The sequence below is a fragment of the Sphaerodactylus townsendi genome, linkage group LG04 (assembly GCF_021028975.2).
Source record: "Sphaerodactylus townsendi isolate TG3544 linkage group LG04, MPM_Stown_v2.3, whole genome shotgun sequence".
Taxonomy (NCBI): Eukaryota; Metazoa; Chordata; class Lepidosauria; order Squamata; family Sphaerodactylidae; genus Sphaerodactylus; species Sphaerodactylus townsendi.
In genome coordinates this window covers 153,953,607-153,968,510 of record NC_059428.1, presented here as the reverse complement: position 1 = coordinate 153,968,510, position 14,904 = coordinate 153,953,607, and the positions used below count along the sequence as shown (strand labels likewise).

The window sequence follows — 14,904 nt, the reverse complement described above, 5'->3', positions numbered from 1 at the left end:
TTTTCTTTACAGCAGTTATAGTGTAGTGGAGAGTAGTTTGTAGCTCTATTGTTAGTATACTGTTATAGTCTTAATGTATTGATACATATTGCTAGTATAATGTTACTGTGCTGAGATATTGATTTATTGTTGCTGTATTGTTAATGTATTGATACATGCTAATGTATTGATACATATTGCTAATATAATGTTACTGTGCTGAATTATTGATTTATTGTTGCTGTAATGTTAATGTATTGATATATTGCTAATGTATTGTTAATATATTGATATAGGGCTGCTGCTCTTGTAACTGGCTAACGCAAAGGCTCATTCCGCACACGCAGAATAATGCAGTTTCAAGCTGCTTTCAGGGCTCTTTGAAGCTGTGCGGAATGGCAAAAACAGTTGTGAAAGCAGCTTGAAAGTGCATTATTTTGCATGTGCGGAATGAGCCTAGGTTTGATGTGTTAAGTCGCCATCTGAAACTCTGTTTTATTTTACAGTTTTATGTATGTTCTTTTACAAGTTTGTATTCTATTTAATGTATACTGTTATAGTTTGTTGTTCGACGCCCTGAGCCCTACGAGGATGGACGGGGTATAAATCTAAAAATGAATGAATGGATGGATGGATGGATGGATGGATGGATGGATGGATGGATGGATGGATGGATGGATGGATGGATGGATGGATGGATGGATGGATGGATGGATGGATGGATGGATGGATGGATGGATGGATGGATGGATGGATGGATGGATAAAGGGATGGAGGGATGGAGGGAAGCACTCTCCCTGAAGCACTCTCCAAACAAGCTTACAAAAACAGGTAATTTGCAATCAGATACATTCAGTTGCTCCCTGTAGCAATACTTTCCCCGACGTGTTTGTTTCTCTTTGAGAATTTGCTTACGAAGGCCCAAGGACAGGTCTCCTGGGTCCATGCAAAGGTCCATCCTGTTTCCCACTGGGCCACTTAGAATGTTCCAGAATGCCAAGAAAACAGATTGCTGTCTCATACAGCTATTCCCTAGTCATGAGAGTGTAAGGCAATGCAGAAGCCAGGTTTTAACCCCCTATTTTGCAACCAAGCTTACTGAGTAGCATTGAACATGTTGGTGTCTTTCAGCACTAGCTTTCTCGCAGGACTGTTAACAGGAAAAAAGAGCTCCTCTAGGGGAAAAGGAGGAGAGTTTGGATTTATATCCCACCTTTTTCTCCTATAAGGAGACTCAAGATGGCCTTCCTCTCCCCACAACATACACCTTGTGAGATGGGCAGGGCTGAGAGAGTTCCAAAGAACTGTGATTAGCCCAAGGTCATCCGGCAGGAATGTAGGAGTGCGGAAACACATCTGGTTCACCAGATAAACCTCTGCCACTCAGGTGGAGGGGTGGGGAACCAAACCCGGTTCTCCAGATTAGAAGCCTTCTGCTCTTAACCACTCCACCATGCTGAAAAGTGAAATACCTGTGTAACAAGGTTTGTTCTGTTTAACTGAAAAGATTAATTTGGATATCAAACCCAAAAAACCCCGGAAACATACATCTGTGACTGTTCTGAATCAGTCACATCCTCAGTACATTTTTATCCAACATCTACACCCTTATGATACTCTCCCAGAGTCCATGAATCTTACCTGCATTTCGCAGAGCAGCGCCTGACAGTTCGAAGATGGAAACTTGCTTCCCGTTCCAGAATGCCACCGCATCCTAAGGGTGCCACGGAATCAAAACAAACCCGCACTTTAGACTTGTGGTTGGAAACAGTACATAGAATCACTCCCGCCCCTGGATGTCTAAGCAGCAGGGATCATACTACTGACAACTAAGGAAGAGGTAATCAATAATTTTGCTGTTTCCCACATGCTTCCATTGGAATCAGTTGGTCGAAACAGAGGAGCCGTTTTCTACCACATGCAATTTCATAAAGACAAAAATACAGGATACAGGAGTTTGGGGGATAGTTTAAACAAGGAAAACATAAAATAATATCCTTAATTATTTTGAAGAAATACAAAATCCCGCTTCTTCCTCCAGAGCCCTTCTTACTTCCTCTAAGGTCTGCAACCTGTGACTCTCCAGATGTTAATGGACCCCTGCCAGCATGGCCAATTGGGGCTGATGGGAATTGTAGTCCATGAACATCTGGAGAGCCGCAGGTTGTAGACCCCTGCTCTAAGATCTCAGGAGGGAACATCTGGAGAGCCGCAGGTTGCAGACCCCTGCTCTAAGACCCCTGCTCTAAGATCTCAATTTGACCCTCTTTTCCTGCTCCATCCCATAACTGACACTCAGGTACTCTCAATTTTTATCCAGTCTTCATCAGGGTTCACTCTGCAGGTTAATTTACAAAGTTATATTTCTGCATATCTGGGGAGCCCCCACCCCAAGCAGGCTGAGAGCTTAATCTTGGCTGCTGGGGGGGGGCCGTCCGATGCCCATTTATTATCAGCTACAGGGATGAAAGCAGTATTCCAACATTAAGAAAATGGGAGATGGTGTTTCAATTGGGTTAACTTGGTGAAAGAAGCAAAAACTGAAGACGAGCAACTTTGTCTAGGCTAGCAAAGGAAGTGAGGGAGACAAGACAGACTGCTCTGTCTTTTGCTCTATGCTTACACACCGGTCTTCGCCCCTGAATACTTGAAAAAGCACAGGAGCTGCATGACATCCAAGCAGGCCCACCTAAAGTATACTCCTTAACAAGGAGGAATTTGGATTTATACCCCATTTTTCTCTCCTGTAAGGAGACTCAAGGTGGCTTACAAGCTCCTTTCCCTCCCCCACCAAAAAACAAACACCCTGTGAGGTAGGTGGGGCGGAGAGAGCTCCGAGAAGCTGTGACTAGCCCAAGGTCACCAAGCAGGAATGAAGGAGTGCGGAAACGCATCTGGTTCACCAGATAAGCCTCTGCCACTCAGGTGGAGGAGTGGGGAACTAAACCTGGTTCTCCAGATTAGAATCCACCTGCTCTTAACCACTACACCATGCTGGCTCTTAGCAGATATACAGATATTTACGCTCACTCATAGAAGGCCAAAATGGGCAGGGCAGTTGGGAAAGAAAGGAGCCTCACGGTGGGCTCTCTGGAAAAAAATTTCCCCGTAAAAGCAGCAACGCAAGGAAGCGGGGGCCTTTCACCGCATCATTGATCCCCTTGTACAAAGGAGGAGCTAGGCAGTGTAGTAGTAACCTGGTGCCTGGATTGTACCACCTCCGATTACAGGTGATGGCACCAATTGGCCATGCTGGCAGGGGCTGATGGGAATTGTAGTCCATAACATCTGGAGTGCCAAAGGTTCGCCACCACGGAGCCAGGGGCTCTGGGATGCTTCCTCACGCTCCGCCCCAATTCCCCTTCATTTAGCCATGCTGCAGGACAAAGTTTCTAGCCGTGGTGTGGGTCTACCTTTGTGGCAAAAACTCCATTCACGTGCATGTCAATGCGGAGGTTGTGGGTGGTGGCCGTGCCGAAGAAGGTGACGTTGAAAAGGTTGGGCGACACCTGCACCACCGCCACTTGCTGGTGGAAGTGGGAGGACATGGCCTGCTCGCTGAGGATCAACATGCAGCTGGTGATGTTCACAGCCAGCAAGTTCTTCTTGGGACCCCACTGGAGGAGAGGGGAAATGTGGAGGGCGGGGGGGAGAGAGAAGGAAAAACATTTGTTTCCCAAGATGTACATATTCTGCTTATGGGAGATATTTGATTGTAAACAGGCGACTTTCTAAAGCGCCTTCACCAGCCTGTGCAGTTCCAATATTTGATCCCTGAGAAACAGCCAGTAAAGAGAACCTCCAACTGACCTCTGACCCCTTCCACAATGGAGGCATCTGCCCTGATTGTTCTCATATCATGTTGCAAACCTCAGCAGGATGTTTCTGGAGCTGAATATTTGGTACTCCACACACTTCACAGAACCACCTCATTGTAACTCACAGACTGCTACAATTACCTGTCACACTTGTGTGTTCCTGCATAGCAGGGAGTGGGACTTGATGGCCCCTGTGGTCTCTTCCGACTCTATGATTCTAGGATTCTCAATACCAAGTAATTTCACTCGGCTACTACAACTGTCTGCAGGCTTCTCCTGGCTTCTTAACTGGCCACCTTATTATCCAGTGGGCCTTCCCTCCCTGCGGCATAATTTTTTAACAATTAGACATCCTGTTGTTCTCTACACATCGTCCCAAAGGCCATTTCAAACAACCTTAAATTTACACTAAAAAAACCACATTTCTGCTTTAATATTTATTTATTCATGCTAGAGAATGTGGTTCCCCACTATAGGCATGCCCACTCCAAGTAGTCAGACACTAATGTGGAAGTTTAATTTTTTCCTGCACTTTGCCACATGCTGTATGATGTACACAGATCCAAGCTTGCCCAACATAATCCATTCCAAACCTAACCCATACAAGACCTGTTTAAATATCAGTGCTCTTCCTACTACCAGTACACTGTGACCTTTTTACTTCAAATTCAGTACATCTGAGAGCTTGCACTATTCCAGTGGAAAGAAGAAGAGGAGTTCGGCTTTATACCCCACCTTTCTCTCCTGTAAGGAGACTTAAGGTGGCTTACAAGGTCCTTTCCCTTCCTCTCCCCACAACAGACACCTGGTGAGATAGGTGGGGCTGAGAGAGTTCCAAAGAACTGTGACTAGCCCAAGATCACCCAACAGGAATGTAGGAGTGTGGAAACACATCTGGCTCACCAGATATTAGTCTGCTGCTGATGTGGAAGAGTAGGGAATCAAACCCGGTCCTCCAGATTAGAATCCGCCTGCTCTGAACCACTACACCACGCTGGCTCTCTTCCCACTTTCATACAAGAGACAGTGAACATCTATGTCATACAGTGATGGCGAACCTTTGGCACTCCAGATGTTATGGACTACAATTCCCATCAGCCCCTACAATTGGCCATGCTGGCAGGGGCTGATGGGAATTGTAGTCCATAACATCTGGAGTGCCAAAGGTTCGCCACCACAGATCCAAGATGCCGCTTGTTCACTCCCACAAAAGAAGCCAATGATAAGTGTAAACCAGATGAGAATGGCCCCAGAAAGGAAAAAAAATGAATTTCTTCTCCCGTTTACCTTGATCTGAGTGATATTCCCCTCGAGCTCTGTAGGGGCTTGAAGCTTCCATTTCTCCTTGCCGTCTGACGACCACGAACTTGGGCTAGATACAGGCACTCTCCTCCACATCGCCACCCTCCCTTTGTTAGTGCCAGCTGACAGGAGACCTGCCAGAGGAACCACACACTTCAGATTGAGCCACAGTTGTCACCCCGTTCTGTTAGTGGACGTAAATGCCAGGTCCAGCTTTATATCCCTCCGTAGCACAACTGAGAAAGAGGGGGGGGGGGCGATTAAAGGGCCAAGGGGTTAGATCCAACTAGCTTTCCCAGTGGTGAAAAGGGAAGGAGGGATCCCTCTCTTTGATCATCAAAAAAAAAGGCTATGCTGGAGGATCACTGGACCCGCTTGGGCAGGGTCTAGGGTATTTCTATCATACTACAATGAACTGCAGCTGAACTTGCCATGAACGAACAACGCAGCCAAATCCGCTTCATACAAATTTCTCTCCCGCTGAACACAAGGTCAGTGAATAGTTTCCAGGCTGAGAAGATGGACATTTAAAATGCTGCGGGGGGAGGGGCAGTGGGTGACACTGCACTCAGATCTTTCTCACCTTTAGCACTGCAATAGGACACACAGCTGACAGACTCTCCAGTTTCAAACCCAAGCTGCACGTCTAAAGGCAGCACGTAGTTCTCGCCGAACTCCAGGTCCCACAACCTGAAGGGAAAGTCAAGAGAGGGTTGATCTCCTTCCAGCTCCAAGCCAGGCTTAGCTTCAAAAATTAACAGAGCAGGTTACTATATTCTGTTCACCCGAGGGGGAGGACAACGTAATAGAATCAGTAGCTTTCAACTGTTCAAAGCACTTTGCATCTATTAGCTGTGAGGTAAGTAGCAGAAGAAGAAGAGTTTGGATTTATACCCTGCCTTTCCCTCCTGTAAGGAGACTCAAGGTTTACAAACTCTTTTTCCCTTCCCTTCCCCACAACAGGCACCTTGTGAGGTACGTGGGGCTGAGAGCTGTGACAAGCCCGAGGTCACCCAGTAGGCCTTAGCTGAAGGCATGGGGAAACAAATCCAGTTCACCAAATAAGACTTCTCCGCTTATGTGAAGAAGTGGGGAATCAAACCCAGTTCTCCAGATTAGAGGCCACCACTCTTAACCGCTATACAGTACCACACTGGAAAGCAGACCAAGGGAAGAGTGGTTTGCCAAAGGTCAGCTGGTGTGTTGATAACAATAGTGAGATTTGAAGTGTGAAGCCCCTTTAAAAACTCCATCCCCCATTCCTGCATTTATCCTTTAGAGCAGGGGTGTCCAATTCTGCCCCCCAGATGTTTAAAGACTGATTAAGGGCTGATGGGAATCGTAGTCCACAAACATCTGGAAGGCCAGAGTTGGACACCCCTGCTTCAGAAGAAGCGAATGGTTCACAGGAAGCCTGGAGATACCCAATACTGGCTACTGATTGCTTTCTTAGTCATTCTAATGTTCCTCATTACTGTAGCGGAGGTTTACCAGAGGTAGAATACCGTGCCTAAATTATCTCCACTGTGCTTATGGGTTTTGCTCACCTAAGAACCGGTTCACCTGTGGCTGTGATAAGAAGGCCTTGGTCAATCAAAATGATATCTGCAGGGTGGTCTATCTTCCCCGTCAGTTTCACCTTTGAAAAAGAGGTACTCAATCAGAGAGCCATACTGAAAACCATGAAGAACTGGTTGGGTACAAACAGCTAGCAAAAGGTAACATTCCCATGGGGCTCTGAGGAATATGCAGAGAGTGTGGCCCAAAGAGCAGGAATTTCATTCCACCAGCAGGGACAGTTTAGCGCTGGCTTAAAGGAAACATACCAGAAATTGTCCCAGACAATTAAGCTCCTATTGCTCTGGGCATCTGGCTGAGAATTCTCCTGCTCAGGTGGCACGATTAAGTGTCTGCCAAGCGTAGCCCCCATCCCATCCCATCCTCAGCAGGTATTCAGGATATCTGCCCCTGTCCCATCCAGCATCTTCAACATCAGTAGGACATAACAGACACCCTCCAGGCAGCCTTTAAGGCTATTTTGTGCAAACTTGTCAGAATCAGAGGAGGAGAAGTGTTTTTATACCCCATTTTTCTCTACCTTAAGGAGTCTCGATGTAGTTTACAACCACTTCCCCCACCACCACCACCACCACAACAGGCGATTTGTGAGGGAGATGGGGCTGAGAGCATACTGAGAGAACTGTGACCAGCCCAAGGTTACCCAGCAGGCCTCATGTGCAGGAGTGGGAAATCAAACCCAGTTCTCCAGACTAGAGTCAGCTGCTCTTAACAACTACATCAATACATCTTCTTAGGGATGCCTCCGCACAGCTTACCTTCATGAGCTCCTCAGCTTCTCCCTCAAGAGAAATTTTGTGAAGAGATAACAGGAGGGCATCCGTTATTACGACCAAAACATCCTTTTTTTCCATGAACAGCAGCTTTTGGACTGGACCTTCAGCGGTCAACATGTGGCTTGTCTTCCCTCGGTCGTTCACATAATGCACAGAGCCTGAAAGAAAGATACGAATAAGCGTCCCAGCAGCAGAAGAGACCTTTAATGCTTCCCCCCTCACGCTGCAGCCCATCGCTCTCCATTAAATGCTGCTCCAGAGTACAGGATCCTGAAGAAATACACAAGGTGGTCAGCACCAGGGAAGGAAAATGGGCAGAAAAAGTCCATTAGTAGGAATCCAATCTTTGCCACTATGCATGAACAGCACAACCCATTTGACCAAATTCTCACTGAAGGAAACAGGATTATGGAGGTTGATGCCTCAGCATGAGTTTAGGAGATTTCTGAACTTTAGCAAGCAAAGCATGCTACCAAAGCTGAATTACGGCTCTGAAAGTAACGTGTTTTTCAAAAACAGGTCCCAATTCCCAAGGGCAACAAAGGACAGATCTTGAAAAACTTCTTCCTGATGAGACTCCACAGATTTTGAGTTGTTGGCTTTGGAGCATAAAGTTTGTCGCACATGCAACAATGAAGACACAAATTGAATTTCAATTTTACCTTTTGACTTAAAAACAGTTACTTTAGCTTCTGTAGATTTATTTTACCCAAACAGGGAATATTTAAGAGTCAGCTAGTTTTTGAAAAACTCTTTTTTTTTTCAATTTAATCTGGCATTGTGGTTTGCTGACATTTCTGACGTTTTGATTGTCAAAGTATACACATAATGTGTACTTGACAGAATCCGATCAACAACCGTAATGATAAAATCTATTGATGGATCTACATCTCATTTTAAAGAAGGCATTTTAAGTTGTCAAACCTACCAGCCCTGTAGAAAAAGTGCACATCAGCAAAAAAATATGTAACAAAAACAAAGATTCCCATCGTCAGGCAAAAGAAAGGAAAAGAATTGGCCTAGAAGAGAGAATGTGAGGCCAGACAGCTTCCAGCTATTTAGATACACGTCCCATCTTTTCAAGGAAACAAAGAACCTCCTCACAAGACACAGGCTGAAACAGTCCCGGCAACAGGCAATGCCCTCCCAAATATTGATTGATTGATTTTTTGTTGTCCTTACCATCTGACACACCAATAAACAAGGACAGCCCTTCCTGGGGTCCCACTTTCAGAGGCATGCCGACTCCAGACTTCCTCCAGTTGAACATGTCCAAGGCTTTCTCATCACCGCTTACTGCAGCTTTCGCCAGCTGAACCAGGTCCCTGAAAGCAAAAGCAAGGGAGGTTATCTGAAGTTCTCTTCTTTAGCATCCCCTCCCATCTAGGAGAAAACAGACAAGGCCTTCCCCAATTGCAGAACCAGTCACTTCTTGTCACCAAGCTATCTCTCCCTTCATGCCTGCATTAGATTTAATAGTCCTTGTTATCAATGCTAAAACTGATTTCCTGAATTAGAAGAAGAAGAGTTTTGATTTAAACCCCACCTTTCTCTCCTGCAAGGAGACTCTAGGCGGCTTACAAACTCCTCTCCCTTCCTCTCCCCAACAAGAGACACCTTGTTAAATAGGTGGGGCTGAGAGAGTTCAGAGAAAAAAATGTGACAAGTGAAGGTCACTCAGCAGGCTTCATGCGTAGGAGCACAGAAACAAATCCAGTCCACCAGATAAGAGTCCACCGTTCATGTGGAGGAGTGGGCAATCAAATCCAGTTCTCCAGATTAGAGTCTGCTGCCCTTAAACACTAGACCAATGCTGGCTCTCTCAGACCAGCATATGCAGGAAATTTATCCACACAAGATATCAACCTTAAAAGCAACCTTGCCTCATTCTATTGGAACATGTATTGTTGTTGTTGTTTTAAATATAAAACTTCTGCCTGGTAGAATTCTGATCAAAGCAGCTGACTTACTCGCTAGGAGGAGGAGGCCGAAAGATGCACTGGCTGAGTTGGTTTCCGTATTCATGCTGAAGCAGAGGTGGGCCTTGAACTCTACCCCGCTGGTCCATCCGCCACAAAACGAGGCCACCGAGCTATAAAGGATGCAAGAGAAATTAATCTCTCCTGCATATATATATATATATATAAAACACCTTCTCACAAAGGACATCAAGGGGCTTTCATCACTACAAGGCAGCATCCGCATTTCTCTTGTGCCAAGCACAAGAGAATCCCCAACAACAGTATGCAAAGTTCTGAAGAACGAAGTTCCACAAAATACAGAATTTTATGCAGGTGCGTGCTTAGAACATTCCTCACACAAATAGGTTCAATGGAGGAGTGGGCTGCTTACCCTGTCCCCAGAAATGAGGCGGGAGCCATTGGTGCTCCAGCTCAGGACTGTGATTTCGGCACGGTGGTAGGCAGGGACTGTGTGGTGTTCCTTATCTTGCTTATTCAACACCACCACTTCCCCCAGCTCCCAGCCCATGGCCAGGATCAGCTTGGATGGATGCCAGCAGAGACACGAGGCCCTGAAATTCCTCTCTGTGCGCACATCAGACAAGTGCTCCCCCTGCAAAATAAAATTACATGAACCTCTAGACGTGTCTTCCGCTAAGTCCCAGGCAAAAAAAAGTATTCACCAAAACAAAAGGTCTTTTGCTACTAGAAAACACACCTACTCACAAATTCAAAGATCTTTCTCTGACGGAGGCTCAAAGCGATGGGAACACAGAACACAAGACCTTCTTGCAAGGGCAAGATCAGAGGTATTTGCCTTGCTTGGAGAACTTTAAACATTTGTCTAATGCTTATTCTTTGTTTTCAGATTTTTGTAATTCTAGTCCTATTGCTTTGCTTATCTAATGTCTTATTCTGTTGAATGCAATGACTTTATGTCGTATAATCCACCATGAATCTCAATGAGAAAAGCATAATGTAATATAACGTAAACAAATAAGTAAACTGTAATTTGTAGACTACAAATGTAAATGGATGGATATCCACACCCCAAATACAATGTACTCAATCACACCTTTGCATAGCAAGTTCCACCCAAACACTTACTGATTGATTCCCCACCCTGGGACATGGATAATATATACCCCACTAAACATTCCGTTCTCACTAGACACAGTGTGTAACAGACTTCTCTCTGTGATACACCTCTGAAGATGCCAGCCAGAGATGCAGGCAAAACGTTAGGAACAAGATCTACCAGACCACAGCCACACAGTCCGGAAAATCCACCACAACCAGTGTAATTTGTAGCTTGATCCTCATAAATAACATGCCTTCAAATTAAGTTGCCTTTGTTTTTTACTTGAAAAGTTTTCAACAATTACCAGCAATCAATTTAATGTTGAATTAACGTCATAAAACAGGATGCTATCTGGGGGCAGGAATCAAGTATAGAAAAAGAGTTAAATGAAAATGAACTTCTATCTCATTATGAATCTAACAGGGCTCAAATGCTGGTAATAAAAAAAATCAAAATGCAGCTTTAGAGCACTGACTTGTTCCTGATAAATATCCACGCTGCCACCAGAGCTTGCACTGATGGAGGCAACAGCCAAAAATGGATGCAGATCATGCCAAGACATATGTGAAGGGGGCCCACAGGAACTAGGGGCTTCAGTCCGATGATCGACATACATCGCCATGGCAGCAGTTTATAGATCTACAAAGACAAACAAGTATTTAGCACCCAAGGTGCTGTAAATTAAGCCTTCACCCAAACTGGACATGTATTTCGTGGGAAAGTAGTCTTTATACTGTTCTCAATCCCCACAATCTATTAGGTACAATCATAACAACGTTGCAGTAATGTACATTTATTAAAGAGTTTTCTTTAGGAATGAATTTTCGACCATGCAAGACAAGAATCCTGTGGTCAGTTTCATTATTATATAATACTACTACTAATAATAATTCAACTTGATATGCCGCCCCTCCCCTTTCGTCTTGGGGTGGCTCACAACCTTTTCATGTAACAATATAAACAATAAAACATTTAAAAGCATTCCTAAATATGACAATTTTACTAACAGAAGATGACGATAAACAGCATTCAGTCTTTTTGAGGGATTAACAGCGGAATCAATCAAATTAAAAGGGGTGTGGGAATTAAATTCCTGGGGGCAGCAATCTATACCTATAGAAAGTAAGGAATAAATAAACGGTATTTTGCACCTATCATAAATATTTACATGGGAATCAGAGAGTGGTCGTTGCACACACACACACGCAATTAATATAGGAGGGAAGGAACATAAAATTAATATAATGTTGCATCCACTCTTTATTTGAGTGTTCCAATTATGATAAAATCAGGCTGAAATACAAGGATTCTTCTATCTTACTGCACTGCCTACATTTACCAGATTGTTACAAAATCCCATATTTGTTGAACAACCCCCGAGGTATCATTCTGTGAAACAGTTGCTCACTTCCTTCTTGAAATTATGAATTGTGAATGTTTCTACGCTTTTTACTTTCTTTTCTGCCGCAGCTGTTTTCCATTGATTTCTTCTTTTTTGTATCTTACGGCAATAAAGGCTTATGAATGTAATATAATGTTGCCCCCCCAAAAAATCTAGAGGTGCAGAAAACTATCCAACTGTTTGCTCGGGGAGTAGAAGAACCCTCAGTTTAGCCAGGCAAGGGGTCCAGTCCTGCTTGCATAAAACTATTCCTGAGTCAAAAGATACACACCCAGCAAAGGATACACACCCAGAAAAATACACAACCAGTAAAGGATAGACACACAGGCATGGCATGAAAGCAATAACAGCAGCAGAAGGTGCTGAGACCTGTCAGTCCTAGTTTTCCTCAACCCAGGATGCTCCACCCCAATTACCTGTGAGGTGACACACTTCTCTCTCCCTAGTGCACCCTGGTTCACAACTTGCGCGAGCCCATAGGAAAGAAAACGGTCCCAGTCTAACCCCCGGAGACACGTCAGTCCTGGCCCAGCCTCCCGCCTCGACCCCCGAATAAAGGAAAAAGCGAAGCCCGTTTTCCCCAACCTCGCACTTCGTCGCCTCAGCCCGGTTAAAAAGAGGCTTACTAGGCCTCAAGGCGGTCTCCGCCAGAGGCTTGGCGTTACCTTGGCAACGCCGGGTGCCCCTCGGCGGAGATAGCCGAAAGGAGGCCCGAAGATTGACGGACTTTCCCGAACGGTGCACGGAAATTCCCGAAGCCTTCTAACGTCGTCTAAATGTAACCCGCCCTCCCAGCCAGTAATTAAACGCTTTTGCCTTGAATGTTTTATCATGTATTATAAACTAATATAATAAATAAGTCAATCTAATCACCATAATAAAATGCGGGCTTTATTTGTGTTTTTGACTGTTTTTGGCTTTCTCACTGGGGCTCGAGAGGGATAACACAGAGTGAGGTCAATACGATCGACCAAAGGGACAGACAATAAACACAGTGCGATAGCATAAGGGTTGTAGAACCAAACAGGCAGCTGGAAGCATAACTGAAAGGAAGCATGAGCATTAACACGTCACATTAAATGACATGGAAGGGATCCAGTTTACAGCGAGGTATATAGAGGAGTGTAGACTACAGTCCCTAATAATTTGTGCGAATAACTTTATAAATGATTTTCAAGGGAAAGGACTAGCAAGGATTTTATACTCAATTGCCTACGTAAAAAAAAATCTATCTAGCAGGGATTTCATACCTTATTTGCCTATGTTAAAAAAGTCTTATCTATTAACTTCGTTCTTCTTCCCAATGAAAACATCCCCTTTCTTCTCCCGCCTCCAAGCGTTCTAATTCGCGCCTGTCAATCAAAGGTCAGAGCCGACCAATGATAGGTCGCAAATTGCCACAAGCCCCGCCCCCTCGTATTGGTGCCCGCCTATTCTGCCTAACCAATAACAATCTAGTTCCGCCCGTCGCGACTCCACTGTCTTGGAGAAGGGCTAGCGCGGCCATTCTGTAGCCAATCAAAGGGCCGGTCACCGTAAGTCTGGGGAGTTGACGGCTCTGGCAGGCTTTCAGTCTTTTACTTTAAATTCCGTGTTATTATATTTGACCGGGAATCCAAGCTCTCAGATTTTCCTGTCTGTACCAACCCTCACCCCAGATCTTTCCTTTCACTGTCTCTGCTATACTATGCCTAACAATACTTTATCATATAATAGAAATATAATAATTACATAATATTATATTATAAAAGTTCTCCAGCTCTTGCTCTAGCACTCTGCCCACTGCACCAAGCTGACCCCGAGGGAAGTGAATGTAAAACTGAAGTTGTGTCGAATGTGGTGTAGAGGTTAAGAGTGCTGGGACCATATTCAGGGATACCTAGATTCAAGCCCCTGCTTGCCTGAACCCTGCCTTGGGCCAATCAGGATCTTCTGCTGCCCAGTCTACCTTAAGAACATAAGAACAAGCCTGCTGGATCAGACCAGAGTCCATCTAGTGCAGCACTCTGCTACTCGCAGTGGCCCACCAGATACCTTTGGGAGCTCACCTGCAGGATGTGAAAGCAATGGCCTTCTGCTGTTGCTGCTCCCAAGCACCTGATCTGCTAAGGCATTTGCAATCTCAGAACGAGGAGGCTCAAGATTGGGAGCCATAGATCGACTTCTCCTCCATCAATCTGTCCAAGCCCCTTTGAAAGATATCCAGGTGAGTGGCTATCACCACCTCCTGTGGCAGCATATTTCAAACACCAAACACCCGTTGTGTGAAGAAATGTTTCCTTTTATTAGTCCTAATTCTTCCCCCAGCATTTTCAATGGATGCCCCTGGTTTTAGTATTGCGAGAAAGAGAGAAAAATTCCTCTCTGTCAACATTTTCTATCCCATGCATAATACCTTACAGGGTTATGGTGACAATAAATGAATAAGAGCACATGTAAACCCCAACCCAGCTCCTTGGTGCAAGGGCAGCAGAACAAACTTTTATATACACATATTGCAGCACAATTCTGAAAGTGAAAAAGGCTGGAAGTTGAAGGATTTCAAATCACCCTTTGTAAATTACTTTTATTCAGGGGCAAGTCCTATGGTCTGCTAGGACGGAAAAATCCCCAAAGGCAAAGCGGGAACTCAAAGTACACAGGATCTTCTCTGACAGTCAATGCTGTCACTTTGTTCTCTCTTCCCTCCTCAGCCTCCAACAATCTTGACGAACCCAGAGTAGCCATTAGAAAGGGCTAACAACTAAAAACACTCTGATCAGGATGGCCCAGGCTAGTCAAATCTCAGAAGCTAAACAGGGTCAAGCCCTGGTTAGTACTTGGATGGGAGACTACCAAGGAATGGCAGGGTCGTTCAGAGGCAGGCAACGGCAAACTCCACTAGTCTGTTTCCTTGAAAACCCTACTGCGTTGTCTTATGTCAGTTGCAACTTGGCAGCATTCTACACACACAACAAAAAAACAACACACACACACATTAAGTCTATAAACAGAAAACTAACATACA

The 14,904-nt window shown here is 44.9% G+C and overlaps 1 protein-coding gene across 2 annotated transcripts in view; it reads right to left on the bottom strand.

Annotated features, from left to right (window-relative positions):
• The window catches only part of IFT140 (intraflagellar transport 140), a 69,125-nt gene extending 56,586 nt beyond the window's left edge, over positions 1-12,539 (bottom strand). For both annotated transcript variants that reach the window (XM_048495001.1, XM_048495002.1), the window contains exons 1-11: positions 12,314-12,539; positions 10,971-11,134; positions 9,806-10,027; positions 9,424-9,545; positions 8,636-8,778; positions 7,436-7,611; positions 6,647-6,738; positions 5,683-5,789; positions 5,085-5,233; positions 3,393-3,596; positions 1,621-1,693 (exon numbers count right to left, since the gene is read on the bottom strand). In XM_048495001.1, the coding sequence (XP_048350958.1) occupies positions 1,621-1,693; positions 3,393-3,596; positions 5,085-5,233; positions 5,683-5,789; positions 6,647-6,738; positions 7,436-7,611; positions 8,636-8,778; positions 9,424-9,545; positions 9,806-10,027; positions 10,971-11,117 (1,435 nt within the window). In that variant the 5' untranslated portion in view covers positions 11,118-11,134; positions 12,314-12,539. The remainder of the gene's footprint in view (positions 1-1,620; positions 1,694-3,392; positions 3,597-5,084; positions 5,234-5,682; positions 5,790-6,646; positions 6,739-7,435; positions 7,612-8,635; positions 8,779-9,423; positions 9,546-9,805; positions 10,028-10,970; positions 11,135-12,313) is intronic.
• Positions 12,540-14,904: the final 2,365 nt, after the last annotated feature.